Genomic DNA, 15,359 nt, shown 5'->3' on the forward strand with positions numbered 1-15,359 from the left:
TAGGGGTCTATTACCACTGTTTGGCCTCAAAACGAAGCAACGTTCATATTCACAACACTAGAACAATCTATTCCACTCAATACAGCCCCATCTTTACTCCCATTACCTTTAAATTTGCCTCCACATTCATACTGACTTGTTTCCATGGTGAAATAAACACAGGAAAGCATGTAAAGTATGAATTACTGAAATGTGCTCGAACCCTATGTAGAAAAAATGGTCTGCATCTGCACAAGGCCAATCTGTGATTTATGTACTGTACATACATGAAACTTCTCAGAAAAAAAATAAAACTGCATGAAACCTCAATATTTTTTTCTGTCCAACATATCTATTATGGCAAAAGAATAAAGAGATTTGCTGCACTGATAGAGGTGTAAGAGTTACATCATGTCTACTTCATCAAAGCTTTGCAAAAATGCATTTCTGCTTTCATAGAGAAAGTTTTCAAATCATGTATATACCATGGGAGTTCACTCCTATTTCACAAAAGAAGGGGGTCATGGGTTGATTCCATACATGACTGGGGCTGCCTAGATCATATCAAACCAGAATATATTTTGAACGACCAAAATCATGGACTATAGGCCAGATATTGGGGAGATTTCACATTAAGCAGCTTTAGAATCTTGACATATGTAAGGCTGGTTGATGAAGTTTGTCAAAAAGTACTAAGTGAGGAGATGCATAATGCCTAGCTGTCTGGAACACTGATCAGAGTACCCTGCCGCCTGTTCGTCGATCAAGGCAAATGACCCCTTAAACAGATGAAATCACTTTTTGACCACAGCATGATAGGAACTTATGCTTGACTCTATTGATTCATCAAGCTAAGACTTTTAAAAACTTCCAGGAAATCAAAATTATTTACTGTGAATTGTTTTGAGGTTGTTAGACTTGACAGTTTCATGTATAAGCCAGTTTAGAGGGTACAAAGTGGAAATATCCTCATAATTTTGGAAATTTATTGGTTAACCTGCCCAAAACTGAATATTTCTATTCACAGTTAACAGTATTTGACAGTATCAGCTAAAACCAGTGTTTCTCTGCAATAATTTATGGGTTACTGGGTGACAAGAAGACATATTGTATATGGGTAAACAAGGGAGATAATTTAAAGACATCACACACTCTCATGTCAATAAAATTTCTGGTCAGACCCACTCTACAAGGATCAATTGTTATTATTTACATCTAATCAACTTCTTGGGTTCATGTACAGCCCTTAATTCATGTCTGGCAAAAAGAAATACTGCACAGTGAGGCATTAAGAGATCATGGTCAGAAACTTCCAATGGATGACGACGACCGAGTGGGGGAAGTTACCAGTCAGACATTGTGGTGTTTTAACTGGACTGGGGTACTTAAATGTACTGTATGTACCTACATATCCAAGTACTGCAACTGCTACAAGGTGGTAAGACATATCGAAGAAAAGGGCGTGTGCTTGATTAGACGCAGTCAACAACAGACTTCAGACCGGCTTGTCGAAATACCACATTGTATGTGAAGGCTTCTGTTTCTGATGTATGTGTGCATACACACCTCCCCATTCATCAACAGGCATTCTGCAAGCTGAAAATAATGTTGCTATTATATTAAATGTCAAATCATAAAATCCAAAACAGCAATGAGACAGTTGCAGATAAAACAAAAAATAATTTTGAAAGTCATATGTGTTAAAAAGGGGGAATTTTTTTTAAAATAAGGAAAGAAAATTAAGTTGATTCACATGCAAAATGGGTCAGACAGACAGAACTGACCATATGCTTCAATGTTTACATTTAAAACAAGGGTTTGTGACATGTTCTGCTGTGCAATGAACATATTTCATGATTTTCCTTATCATTTAACTTTAATTTGACCCTCAGGGGATAACCTCAGACACTCACATTGTTATAATAGTGTTGATTTTGGCTTACTTTGTTGTCAAATTCATCAGTTCCAACAAATTTAGAAGCAGGTAACCATTAATCAAAGGTAGAACTCACCATAGGGGTCTATTACCACTGTTTGGCCTCAAAACGAAGCAACGTTCATATTCACAACACTAGAACAATCTATTCCACTCAATACAGCCCCATCTTTACTCCCATTACCTTTAAATTTGCCTCCACATTCATACTGACTTGTTTCCATGGTGAAATAAACACAGGAAAGCATGTAAAGTATGAATTACTGAAATGTGCTCGAACCCTACAGAAAAAATGGTCTGCATCTGCACAAGGCCAATCTGTGATTTATGTACTGTACATACATGAAACTTCTCAGAAAAAAAATAAAACTGCATGAAACCTCAATATTTTTTTCTGTCCAACATATCTATTATGGCAAAAGAATAAAGAGATTTGCTGCACTGATAGAGGTGTAAGAGTTACATCATGTCTACTTCATCAAAGCTTTGCAAAAATGCATTTCTGCTTTCATAGAGAAAGTTTTCAAATCATGTATATACCATGGGAGTTCACTCCTATTTCACAAAAGAAGGGGGTCATGGGTTGATTCCATACATGACTGGGGCTGCCTAGATCATATCAAACCAGAATATATTTTGAACGACCAAAATCATGGACTATAGGCCAGATATTGGGGAGATTTCACATTAAGCAGCTTTAGAATCTTGACATATGTAAGGCTGGTTGATGAAGTTTGTCAAAAAGTACTAAGTGAGGAGATGCATAATGCCTAGCTGTCTGGAACACTGATCAGAGTACCCTGCCGCCTGTTCGTCGATCAAGGCAAATGACCCCTTAAACAGATGAAATCACTTTTTGACCACAGCATGATAGGAACTTATGCTTGACTCTATTGATTCATCAAGCTAAGACTTTTAAAAACTTCCAGGAAATCAAAATTATTTACTGTGAATTGTTTTGAGGTTGTTAGACTTGACAGTTTCATGTATAAGCCAGTTTAGAGGGTACAAAGTGGAAATATCCTCATAATTTTGGAAATTTATTGGTTAACCTGCCCAAAACTGAATATTTCTATTCACAGTTAACAGTATTTGACAGTATCAGCTAAAACCAGTGTTTCTCTGCAATAATTTATGGGTTACTGGGTGACAAGAAGACATATTGTATATGGGTAAACAAGGGAGATAATTTAAAGACATCACACACTCTCATGTCAATAAAATTTCTGGTCAGACCCACTCTACAAGGATCAATTGTTATTATTTACATCTAATCAACTTCTTGGGTTCATGTACAGCCCTTAATTCATGTCTGGCAAAAAGAAATACTGCACAGTGAGGCATTAAGAGATCATGGTCAGAAACTTCCAATGGATGACGACGACCGAGTGGGGGAAGTTACCAGTCAGACATTGTGGTGTTTTAACTGGACTGGGGTACTTAAATGTACTGTATGTACCTACATATCCAAGTACTGCAACTGCTACAAGGTGGTAAGACATATCGAAGAAAAGGGCGTGTGCTTGATTAGACGCAGTCAACAACAGACTTCAGACCGGCTTGTCGAAATACCACATTGTATGTGAAGGCTTCTGTTTCTGATGTATGTGTGCATACACACCTCCCCATTCATCAACAGGCATTCTGCAAGCTGAAAATAATGTTGCTATTATATTAAATGTCAAATCATAAAATCCAAAACAGCAATGAGACAGTTGCAGATAAAACAAAAAATAATTTTGAAAGTCATATGTGTTAAAAAGGGGGAATTTTTTTTAAAATAAGGAAAGAAAATTAAGTTGATTCACATGCAAAATGGGTCAGACAGACAGAACTGACCATATGCTTCAATGTTTACATTTAAAACAAGGGTTTGTGACATGTTCTGCTGTGCAATGAACATATTTCATGATTTTCCTTATCATTTAACTTTAATTTGACCCTCAGGGGATAACCTCAGACACTCACATTGTTATAATAGTGTTGATTTTGGCTTACTTTGTTGTCAAATTCATCAGTTCCAACAAATTTAGAAGCAGGTAACCATTAATCAAAGGTAGAACTCACCATAGGGGTCTATTACCACTGTTTGGCCTCAAAACGAAGCAACGTTCATATTCACAACACTAGAACAATCTATTCCACTCAATACAGCCCCATCTTTACTCCCATTACCTTTAAATTTGCCTCCACATTCATACTGACTTGTTTCCATGGTGAAATAAACACAGGAAAGCATGTAAAGTATGAATTACTGAAATGTGCTCGAACCCTATGTAGAAAAAATGGTCTGCATCTGCACAAGGCCAATCTGTGATTTATGTACTGTACATACATGAAACTTCTCAGAAAAAAAATAAAACTGCATGAAACCTCAATATTTTTTTCTGTCCAACATATCTATTATGGCAAAAGAATAAAGAGATTTGCTGCACTGATAGAGGTGTAAGAGTTACATCATGTCTACTTCATCAAAGCTTTGCAAAAATGCATTTCTGCTTTCATAGAGAAAGTTTTCAAATCATGTATATACCATGGGAGTTCACTCCTATTTCACAAAAGAAGGGGGTCATGGGTTGATTCCATACATGACTGGGGCTGCCTAGATCATATCAAACCAGAATATATTTTGAACGACCAAAATCATGGACTATAGGCCAGATATTGGGGAGATTTCACATTAAGCAGCTTTAGAATCTTGACATATGTAAGGCTGGTTGATGAAGTTTGTCAAAAAGTACTAAGTGAGGAGATGCATAATGCCTAGCTGTCTGGAACACTGATCAGAGTACCCTGCCGCCTGTTCGTCGATCAAGGCAAATGACCCCTTAAACAGATGAAATCACTTTTTGACCACAGCATGATAGGAACTTATGCTTGACTCTATTGATTCATCAAGCTAAGACTTTTAAAAACTTCCAGGAAATCAAAATTATTTACTGTGAATTGTTTTGAGGTTGTTAGACTTGACAGTTTCATGTATAAGCCAGTTTAGAGGGTACAAAGTGGAAATATCCTCATAATTTTGGAAATTTATTGGTTAACCTGCCCAAAACTGAATATTTCTATTCACAGTTAACAGTATTTGACAGTATCAGCTAAAACCAGTGTTTCTCTGCAATAATTTATGGGTTACTGGGTGACAAGAAGACATATTGTATATGGGTAAACAAGGGAGATAATTTAAAGACATCACACACTCTCATGTCAATAAAATTTCTGGTCAGACCCACTCTACAAGGATCAATTGTTATTATTTACATCTAATCAACTTCTTGGGTTCATGTACAGCCCTTAATTCATGTCTGGCAAAAAGAAATACTGCACAGTGAGGCATTAAGAGATCATGGTCAGAAACTTCCAATGGATGACGACGACCGAGTGGGGGAAGTTACCAGTCAGACATTGTGGTGTTTTAACTGGACTGGGGTACTTAAATGTACTGTATGTACCTACATATCCAAGTACTGCAACTGCTACAAGGTGGTAAGACATATCGAAGAAAAGGGCGTGTGCTTGATTAGACGCAGTCAACAACAGACTTCAGACCGGCTTGTCGAAATACCACATTGTATGTGAAGGCTTCTGTTTCTGATGTATGTGTGCATACACACCTCCCCATTCATCAACAGGCATTCTGCAAGCTGAAAATAATGTTGCTATTATATTAAATGTCAAATCATAAAATCCAAAACAGCAATGAGACAGTTGCAGATAAAACAAAAAATAATTTTGAAAGTCATATGTGTTAAAAAGGGGGAATTTTTTTTAAAATAAGGAAAGAAAATTAAGTTGATTCACATGCAAAATGGGTCAGACAGACAGAACTGACCATATGCTTCAATGTTTACATTTAAAACAAGGGTTTGTGACATGTTCTGCTGTGCAATGAACATATTTCATGATTTTCCTTATCATTTAACTTTAATTTGACCCTCAGGGGATAACCTCAGACACTCACATTGTTATAATAGTGTTGATTTTGGCTTACTTTGTTGTCAAATTCATCAGTTCCAACAAATTTAGAAGCAGGTAACCATTAATCAAAGGTAGAACTCACCATAGGGGTCTATTACCACTGTTTGGCCTCAAAACGAAGCAACGTTCATATTCACAACACTAGAACAATCTATTCCACTCAATACAGCCCCATCTTTACTCCCATTACCTTTAAATTTGCCTCCACATTCATACTGACTTGTTTCCATGGTGAAATAAACACAGGAAAGCATGTAAAGTATGAATTACTGAAATGTGCTCGAACCCTATGTAGAAAAAATGGTCTGCATCTGCACAAGGCCAATCTGTGATTTATGTACTGTACATACATGAAACTTCTCAGAAAAAAAATAAAACTGCATGAAACCTCAATATTTTTTTCTGTCCAACATATCTATTATGGCAAAAGAATAAAGAGATTTGCTGCACTGATAGAGGTGTAAGAGTTACATCATGTCTACTTCATCAAAGCTTTGCAAAAATGCATTTCTGCTTTCATAGAGAAAGTTTTCAAATCATGTATATACCATGGGAGTTCACTCCTATTTCACAAAAGAAGGGGGTCATGGGTTGATTCCATACATGACTGGGGCTGCCTAGATCATATCAAACCAGAATATATTTTGAACGACCAAAATCATGGACTATAGGCCAGATATTGGGGAGATTTCACATTAAGCAGCTTTAGAATCTTGACATATGTAAGGCTGGTTGATGAAGTTTGTCAAAAAGTACTAAGTGAGGAGATGCATAATGCCTAGCTGTCTGGAACACTGATCAGAGTACCCTGCCGCCTGTTCGTCGATCAAGGCAAATGACCCCTTAAACAGATGAAATCACTTTTTGACCACAGCATGATAGGAACTTATGCTTGACTCTATTGATTCATCAAGCTAAGACTTTTAAAAACTTCCAGGAAATCAAAATTATTTACTGTGAATTGTTTTGAGGTTGTTAGACTTGACAGTTTCATGTATAAGCCAGTTTAGAGGGTACAAAGTGGAAATATCCTCATAATTTTGGAAATTTATTGGTTAACCTGCCCAAAACTGAATATTTCTATTCACAGTTAACAGTATTTGACAGTATCAGCTAAAACCAGTGTTTCTCTGCAATAACTTATGGGTTACTGGGTGACAAGAAGACATATTGTATATGGGTAAACAAGGGAGATAATTTAAAGACATCACACACTCTCATGTCAATAAAATTTCTGGTCAGACCCACTCTACAAGGATCAATTGTTATTATTTACATCTAATCAACTTCTTGGGTTCATGTACAGCCCTTAATTCATGTCTGGCAAAAAGAAATACTGCACAGTGAGGCATTAAGAGATCATGGTCAGAAACTTCCAATGGATGACGACGACCGAGTGGGGGAAGTTACCAGTCAGACATTGTGGTGTTTTAACTGGACTGGGGTACTTAAATGTACTGTATGTACCTACATATCCAAGTACTGCAACTGCTACAAGGTGGTAAGACATATCGAAGAAAAGGGCGTGTGCTTGATTAGACGCAGTCAACAACAGACTTCAGACCGGCTTGTCGAAATACCACATTGTATGTGAAGGCTTCTGTTTCTGATGTATGTGTGCATACACACCTCCCCATTCATCAACAGGCATTCTGCAAGCTGAAAATAATGTTGCTATTATATTAAATGTCAAATCATAAAATCCAAAACAGCAATGAGACAGTTGCAGATAAAACAAAAAATAATTTTGAAAGTCATATGTGTTAAAAAGGGGGAATTTTTTTTAAAATAAGGAAAGAAAATTAAGTTGATTCACATGCAAAATGGGTCAGACAGACAGAACTGACCATATGCTTCAATGTTTACATTTAAAACAAGGGTTTGTGACATGTTCTGCTGTGCAATGAACATATTTCATGATTTTCCTTATCATTTAACTTTAATTTGACCCTCAGGGGATAACCTCAGACACTCACATTGTTATAATAGTGTTGATTTTGGCTTACTTTGTTGTCAAATTCATCAGTTCCAACAAATTTAGAAGCAGGTAACCATTAATCAAAGGTAGAACTCACCATAGGGGTCTATTACCACTGTTTGGCCTCAAAACGAAGCAACGTTCATATTCACAACACTAGAACAATCTATTCCACTCAATACAGCCCCATCTTTACTCCCATTACCTTTAAATTTGCCTCCACATTCATACTGACTTGTTTCCATGGTGAAATAAACACAGGAAAGCATGTAAAGTATGAATTACTGAAATGTGCTCGAACCCTGTAGAAAAAATGGTCTGCATCTGCACAAGGCCAATCTGTGATTTATGTACTGTACATACATGAAACTTCTCAGAAAAAAAATAAAACTGCATGAAACCTCAATATTTTTTTCTGTCCAACATATCTATTATGGCAAAAGAATAAAGAGATTTGCTGCACTGATAGAGGTGTAAGAGTTACATCATGTCTACTTCATCAAAGCTTTGCAAAAATGCATTTCTGCTTTCATAGAGAAAGTTTTCAAATCATGTATATACCATGGGAGTTCACTCCTATTTCACAAAAGAAGGGGGTCATGGGTTGATTCCATACATGACTGGGGCTGCCTAGATCATATCAAACCAGAATATATTTTGAACGACCAAAATCATGGACTATAGGCCAGATATTGGGGAGATTTCACATTAAGCAGCTTTAGAATCTTGACATATGTAAGGCTGGTTGATGAAGTTTGTCAAAAAGTACTAAGTGAGGAGATGCATAATGCCTAGCTGTCTGGAACACTGATCAGAGTACCCTGCCGCCTGTTCGTCGATCAAGGCAAATGACCCCTTAAACAGATGAAATCACTTTTTGACCACAGCATGATAGGAACTTATGCTTGACTCTATTGATTCATCAAGCTAAGACTTTTAAAAACTTCCAGGAAATCAAAATTATTTACTGTGAATTGTTTTGAGGTTGTTAGACTTGACAGTTTCATGTATAAGCCAGTTTAGAGGGTACAAAGTGGAAATATCCTCATAATTTTGGAAATTTATTGGTTAACCTGCCCAAAACTTATACAAACCTGTAGAGGTTATGAATTCTTTGAAGAATGTCCTCCTTGGGGTACATATAAGCATTTTTATGTCCATTAAAAATCCCTACGACAGTTGTAACTATTTTGATAATAAAATATTTACAAAACAAAAAACTCGTTTTTGTCTTGTGGGACCACCTTTACAGGGCCCCCCAGGCCCCCTACAGCCAAGAGCAGGTAACTCTGGCCGTCTACCTCGCACCTCACTTTTCATGCTGAACGTATCAGACAGAATGAGGGGAGGCGGGTGGCCGTACCCCAAGGAGGACATTCTTCAAAGAATTCATAACCTCTACAGGTTTGTATAATTCTTTTTCAGAAGAAGTCCTCCTTGGGGTACATATAAGCATTAAACAGACTCCCGAAGAGAAGCAATTGGGAGTGGTATTCTGTCTGACAGCAACAGTCCATTCGATCGAAGTGCAAATCTACAATCACACGGAAATAGAAAAGGCACCGACCTGGTCACCTGACCGCTGATGTCAATCAAGGCGGGGGCGTGACAAAGCTGAGGACCCGCTTGTCAAAGCTTACATGCCCATTGGCTAGAATTTGGGAAATCCCAAATGAGAAACCCCGCCCACCCAAATCAAAGTTTGGAGACCTGGACGTACGGGACACTCGCCAAACTGAACCTTGTCCATACCGCACTAGCAAGCTAAGCAGGGAAATGGAAAGGAAAGTAAGGCACCCAGCCAAAGAGGGCGGGACTAAGAAACCATCACCAAATATCACCGCCGATAAAATGGGAATGGATAGTTACCCAACACCGAGTGCAAACAGATATAGTTATCAAACAAAGCTTAATCAGCTTGAGCAGAACTATTCTGTCTGACTGACCGAACCGAGCACACTCTCGTGAGTGTCTGTTCAGTTGGTAATGACGGTTCTGACGTGGCCACTGCTCTCACTGAGTGAGCTGACAACCCCTTTTTGGGGAGATAAGCCTTTAGGTATATAGACCTTGCAGCCTGCGTATCAGTCGGATAGCCAGCCATTCCGCCACCACAACAGCAAAATAGCTGTTTCTCCGTACGGAGCAAGGCTATTCTCTTAAAATAACTTTAAGAGGTTTCATAACGTCTAATACACGAACCTTACGGTATGTATTATCAGACGACGCAGGCAGCATGCACCCAGTTAGATCGATAGGCGCGGTCATTCGAAGCGAATGATCGAATTTTTTTGGGCGGTATGAATCCGGTAAGCGAATGCTAACCCGATCCTTATGGAACATAGTAAGATCCGGGTCTGAAAACATGACGTGTAAGTCGCTTACACGTCTACCAGACGTAACCGCCACTAAAAAGTCGTTTTCCAACTTAACAGTTGTAACGACGGGTTGGCCAAGTCATAAACGAGAGGAGTGGGTAACCATTCCAATACTCGAGACAAATTTCACGACCGGACGCAGTCTGTCCACGCCTGCAAGAAAACGCTGTACCCGGGGGTATTGTCCCAACAAGGCACCCTCAACGGGTATGTGGAAGGCTGAAATAGCCAGGGAGTAGCCTCGAATCGTAGAAGCGGCTAAGCCAGATTCTAAACGAGACGGTAAGAACTCCAATACTTCAACTACAGTCGAAGAAAAGGGATCGAGAATCCCTCTATTTCCACACCAGCGCGCATAACAGGCTCACCTATCCTCACACTGTACATTTGTGGAATCCGTCCACGAAGCCAGAATTGTGTCTGCAACTGATGCAGGAATTCCGCTCTTTTGGAGACGATTCCGGACAGTGGCCAGACCACCCACTGAATCCTGGGGATTGGGGTGAGGCTGGCCGTCCTGGGATAGTAGGTTCGGTCGCCGCGGTAATAGTACCGGCGGCTACACTAGCGACCTGAGTATTACCGGAAACCAGCGTTGAGACGGCCACAGAGGTGCGAGAAGCACTAGTAGCCGCGCTGGTTGGGTGGCAAGCTGAGACAGAACTTTGGAAATCAGGGGGAATTGGCGTAAACGCCGACACCACCCTGTCCGTCCAGTCCCGCTGGAAGGCGTCGGCGGCAATCGCTCTCGGATCAGGAATCCGCGAACAAAAACCCCGGAATCTAGTTCGTCACTCCAGAGGCAAACAGATCCACCTAGAACGACCCCGACAACTGGGAGATAATCCCGAATATCTCCCGATCGAGCAACCACTCGTGGGGAGCCAGAACACGTCGTGAGAGCGCATCTGCACGCACGTTGTCGACCCCTGGGAGATACACAGGCATAACCCGTATGCTGAACTGATCGCACCATAGTAGAAAACTGCCACGCCTCCTGAAGGAGCGACGGAGACACAGTGCCGCCCTGCTTCAGAATGTAGGACATCGCCGTCTGGTTGTCCATCTCTAGACAAACCACTCGGCTTCGAACCTGATCCACGAAGCGTTCGAACACCAACGTCACAGCTCTCAACTCTAACACACTGATGTGCAAGGTCGCCTCTTGGTCGGACAATAGTCCCGACATCGCGAGGTCGCCCAGGACGCATCCCCCCAACCCTGTGAGGGAGGCATCCGTCTGAACTGTGAGCGACGGTACCGGGGTCATCAGAGGTAAACCTTTGAATAGATTCCCGGTATCTGTCCACCACCGCAAGTGACGTATCAACCACTGGGGAATAGCCAGATTCTTCTCGTAGCTCTCCGAGTGGGACCACTGTTGTGCTAACGCCTGCTGAATGGAAAGCATTCTCCGACGTGCACGCCAGACTATGTCCACCGTCGCCGCCATGTTGCCTAGCAACTGAAGCCACGTCCGTGCTGAGGCAATATGGGACTGAAGGAACCTTAACACTATGCCCTGTACCTTAAAAATGCGCTCTTGGGACAGAGAAACCACCCCTCGGGTTGTCTCGAACCTCGCCCCTAAGAAAACCAGATCCTGCCTCGGCACCAATTGATTTTTAAGATAGATAACCCAACCTAGTCTGGTGAGAATATCCATCACCTGCTGTGTGGATTCTCGACTTAGGTGTTGGGAGAGCGCTCTGAGGATCCAGTCGTCCAGGTACGGGAAACAAAAGTTGCCCTGCGCCCTGGCGACCTGAACTGGTACTAGCATGAGTTTGGTGAACACCCTTGGCGCCGTGGAGATGCCGAAGGGGAGCACGCGAAACTGATAACAAACCCCGTCGAAGGAAAACCGAAGGTATTTCCTGAACTCGGGATGCATCGGTACATGGAGGTATGCGTCTTTGAGGTCGATTGACGTAAGTCAATCCCCTGCCTCTACAGACGAGATCACTAACCTCAGTGTCTCCATCTTGAAAGACGGCACCTCTATCAAGTTGTTCAAACCCTTGAGATTTAGAATGGGTCTGAACCCTCCGTTCTTTTCGGTTACCAGGAAATAAGTGGAGTAAAACCCCATAGTCTCCTGTAGTGATGGAACCATCTCTATAGTTGCCTTGTCCAGTAAAGACTGAATTTCGGCACGGAGGATTGCCACCTTTTCCGGCGACTTCGGCACCGGAGTGCAGCGAATCCCGGCAAAAGGAGTAAGCTCTCGCTTCCACTGTGGCGTGTGGCCATCCCTGAGTAATAACGGGAGGCGACCACCCACAGGAATTTCGGGTAGAAGGCAAAGTGTCCCGGCCGACGGCAGAGATTGCCGCTTGCAACGGGACAACTGAGGGCTCCGGAGGTACTCCCTTTACCCCTGCCCTTGCTCTTTCGTGCCTGTAGTGGAGCAGTCCACTTCGGCGCATCCTTAGACTGAGTCGCAGGATAGCTTGAGCTGAGGACCGAAGGCCGCAAGCGAGAGGTGGAGGGTTGTTCAAGAAAAGACTTAAGAGTCCTTGAATTGACTAACGGCCTCCGCAGCCTCACTAACTCCCGTCAAAGCCCCCGGGAACAGGGTCAAGCCCAGTCGGAAAGGCAGAGACAGCAGTGCCTGCTGTGTAGCCGGTGAATACCTGGCGACAGCCATAACCTACGAAGGCCAATCACAGCATACATCATCTGACTCGTGAACGCATTGAGTCGCGCGTCAAATGTGAATGCACCTCCGTAAGTTGCCGCTCTAACGTGGACGAGGAAAAATCCTCGTCCCCGTCCTCCTGCGACACCACCTGCCTCTGCAAGACAGAGGTAGGCTGAGTGCACCGCAACCTTAAGTTGCTGCACGGCGTTCCGATATTGCTCCTCAAAGGAGCGGAAACCGAGCGCAACACCTGGTTCGATGAGGTACCAAGCGGCAAGCGGCGACCCTGACAAGCCGACGCCTGGCAGTGGCCAGACGACCCCCCAAGCGCGATCGAGGCGTACACGCACTCGTCGACAACGGGAGGGTCAAATAGCGCATCGTCCCCCATCAAGTAGCCGGTCAAGCTCTGGGAGATCGAACCGCGAACGGCTACCCTACAGGAGCGGATTAATTACCTCACTGAGGAGTGAAGGTAAAATAGGCAATTGAGCCTCAGCCACCCTACACGGAGCAAACGCTTCCCCAAGAAGACGAAACTCCGCGGGATCGGGGGCGTCCGCAGGGACGACCACCTGCGGCACAGCCCCTTGATCTCGGCTACCCTGCACGGAGTAAACACTTCCCAGGAAGACGAAACTCCGTGTAATCGGGTCAGTGCTACCGCGATCCATTCGCGTACCTGCCCCGGGGACGAACGGAGCGAAAAGCTCCGAATCGGCCTCCGTCGGTTCGCCGAAAAAGGAAGGCGTCGAGACCTCGTGAGATCGACCGCCGAAGTAGGGACCCCGATGCACTGAGCGGAACCGATGCAGGCGGCAAAGCCGGTGCTCGAACCGCCAGTTTGGTTGCCGGTAACCCCGACGCACAAGGGACCCGTCAACAAGGACAACAGACCCAGAAGCGCCGAGTTGTCGGAGTCGGCCTACCTCTGGTTCACTGAAAAACCAGGGTGCCGAGACCCCGTGGTGTCGACTGCCGAAGCAGGAACACCCGATGCACTGAGCGGAACCGAGGCAGGCGGCAAAGCCGGTGCTCGAGAACCACCAGTTAGGTTGCCGGTAACCCCGACGCACAAGGGACCCGTCAACAAGGACAACAGACCCAGAAGAGCCGAGATGTCCGAGTCGGCCTACCCCTGGCTAATTGAAGAACCAGGGTGTCGAGACCCTGTGGGGTCGGCTGCCGAAGCAGGGACACCCGATGCACTGAGCGGAACCGAGGCAGGCGGCAAAGCCGGTGCTCGAGAACCACCAGTTAGGTTGCCGGTAACCCCGACGCACAAGGGACCCGTCAACAAGGACAACAGACCCAGAAGAGCCGAGATGTCCGAGTCGGCCTACCCCTGGCTCATTGAAGAACCAGGGTGTCGAGACCCTGTGGGGTCGGCTGCCGAAGCAGGGACACCCGATGCACTGAGCGGAACCGAGGCAGGCGGCAAAGCCGGTGCTCGAGAACCACCAGTTAGGTTGCCGGTGACCAACGGTACGAGACCCGATGGACCGGCGCCGGCAAGCGGAATTGCACCCGAGCCAGTGCTCGGTGCAAAACCCCTAGAGCCAGCTGGGAAAACGACACCAGAGCCGTAGCTTGGATCTGAGATTCCCACAGGGACAGCACCCGTGCCTGAGCCTAGACCCAAGACTTGGGTGCACCCCGAAACTGTAACAATCAGAACCAACTAATGGTAACTGATGTACAGAAAACATACGCAATTGAACACACAATATGCAAAATATAAACGCACGGGCGATAATAAATTGCCAAAATACATTAACCCAGCTAAACAAGAAAGTATAAGCGGATAAATGCAATAACAAGTGTGCACACACAAGTGCGTAATGCAATGAAAAAGACGAAAAGTCTTAAAAACCAACATCCCCATTTTGACTGAAACAAGAACAAATGGGTTAAGACATCTTAGCATGTAAAACATACTAATAAGAAACACGTAGGAATAAGTGAGACGCAAGCGAAACACTTCCCGCACTAATAAGAAGCCATAAAGACCGCCATCTTGCCTGCCACATGACAGGAAGATAGGACCCGACCGGCAAAGTTACAACAATATATGAATGAAAATTTCAGCCAAGAAATTCCAACTAACGCCCGTGCGAAAGAAAAGGAACCATACATACAGTAGCTGACTCTTTCTCACTCATAATTCCGTAGGCAGATAGCACAAAAACTATCTAAATGGACCACACACGTCTTTCTAGTCGAACGACAGCATGAAAAGTGAGGTGCGAGGTAGACGGCCAGAGTTACCTGCTCTTGGCTGTAGGGGGCCTGGGGGGCCCTGTAAAGGTGGTCCCACAAGACAAAAACGAGTTTTTTGTTTTGTAAATATTTTATTATCAAAATAGTTACAACTGTCGTAGGGATTTTTAATGGACATAAAAATGCTTATATGTACCCCAAGGAGGACTTCTTCTGAAAAAGAATGAATATTTCTATTCACAGTTA

The 15,359-nt window shown here is 43.2% G+C and overlaps 2 protein-coding genes across 2 annotated transcripts; one reads left to right on the forward strand and one right to left on the reverse strand.

Moving 5' to 3' along the window:
• Nucleotides 1–10,808: 10,808 nt before the first annotated feature.
• On the reverse strand, nucleotides 10,809–12,143 carry LOC137270357 (uncharacterized). Its single transcript, XM_067803936.1, has one exon. It carries the CDS (start codon nucleotides 12,141–12,143, stop codon nucleotides 10,809–10,811), a length of 1,335 nt encoding a protein of 444 aa, XP_067660037.1.
• Nucleotides 12,144–13,702: 1,559 nt separating this feature from the next.
• Nucleotides 13,703–14,482, forward strand: LOC137270358 (basic proline-rich protein-like). The gene has a single exon (XM_067803937.1). The coding sequence runs from the start codon at nucleotides 13,703–13,705 to the stop codon at nucleotides 14,480–14,482; it is 780 nt and encodes a 259-aa protein (XP_067660038.1).
• The last annotated feature ends 877 nt before the right edge of the window (nucleotides 14,483–15,359 follow it).

The sequence above is a fragment of the Haliotis asinina genome, unplaced genomic scaffold, assembly GCF_037392515.1.
Source record: "Haliotis asinina isolate JCU_RB_2024 unplaced genomic scaffold, JCU_Hal_asi_v2 scaffold_56, whole genome shotgun sequence".
NCBI classification, from domain to species: Eukaryota; Metazoa; Mollusca; class Gastropoda; order Lepetellida; family Haliotidae; genus Haliotis; species Haliotis asinina.

Coding starts and splice junctions, on each gene's coding strand:
- LOC137270358 (XM_067803937.1), top strand. CDS start 13,703: ATGCAGGCGGCAAAGCCGGTGCTCGAACCGCCAGTTTGGTTGCCGGTA.
- LOC137270357 (XM_067803936.1), bottom strand. CDS start 12,143: ATGCATCCCGAGTTCAGGAAATACCTTCGGTTTTCCTTCGACGGGGTT.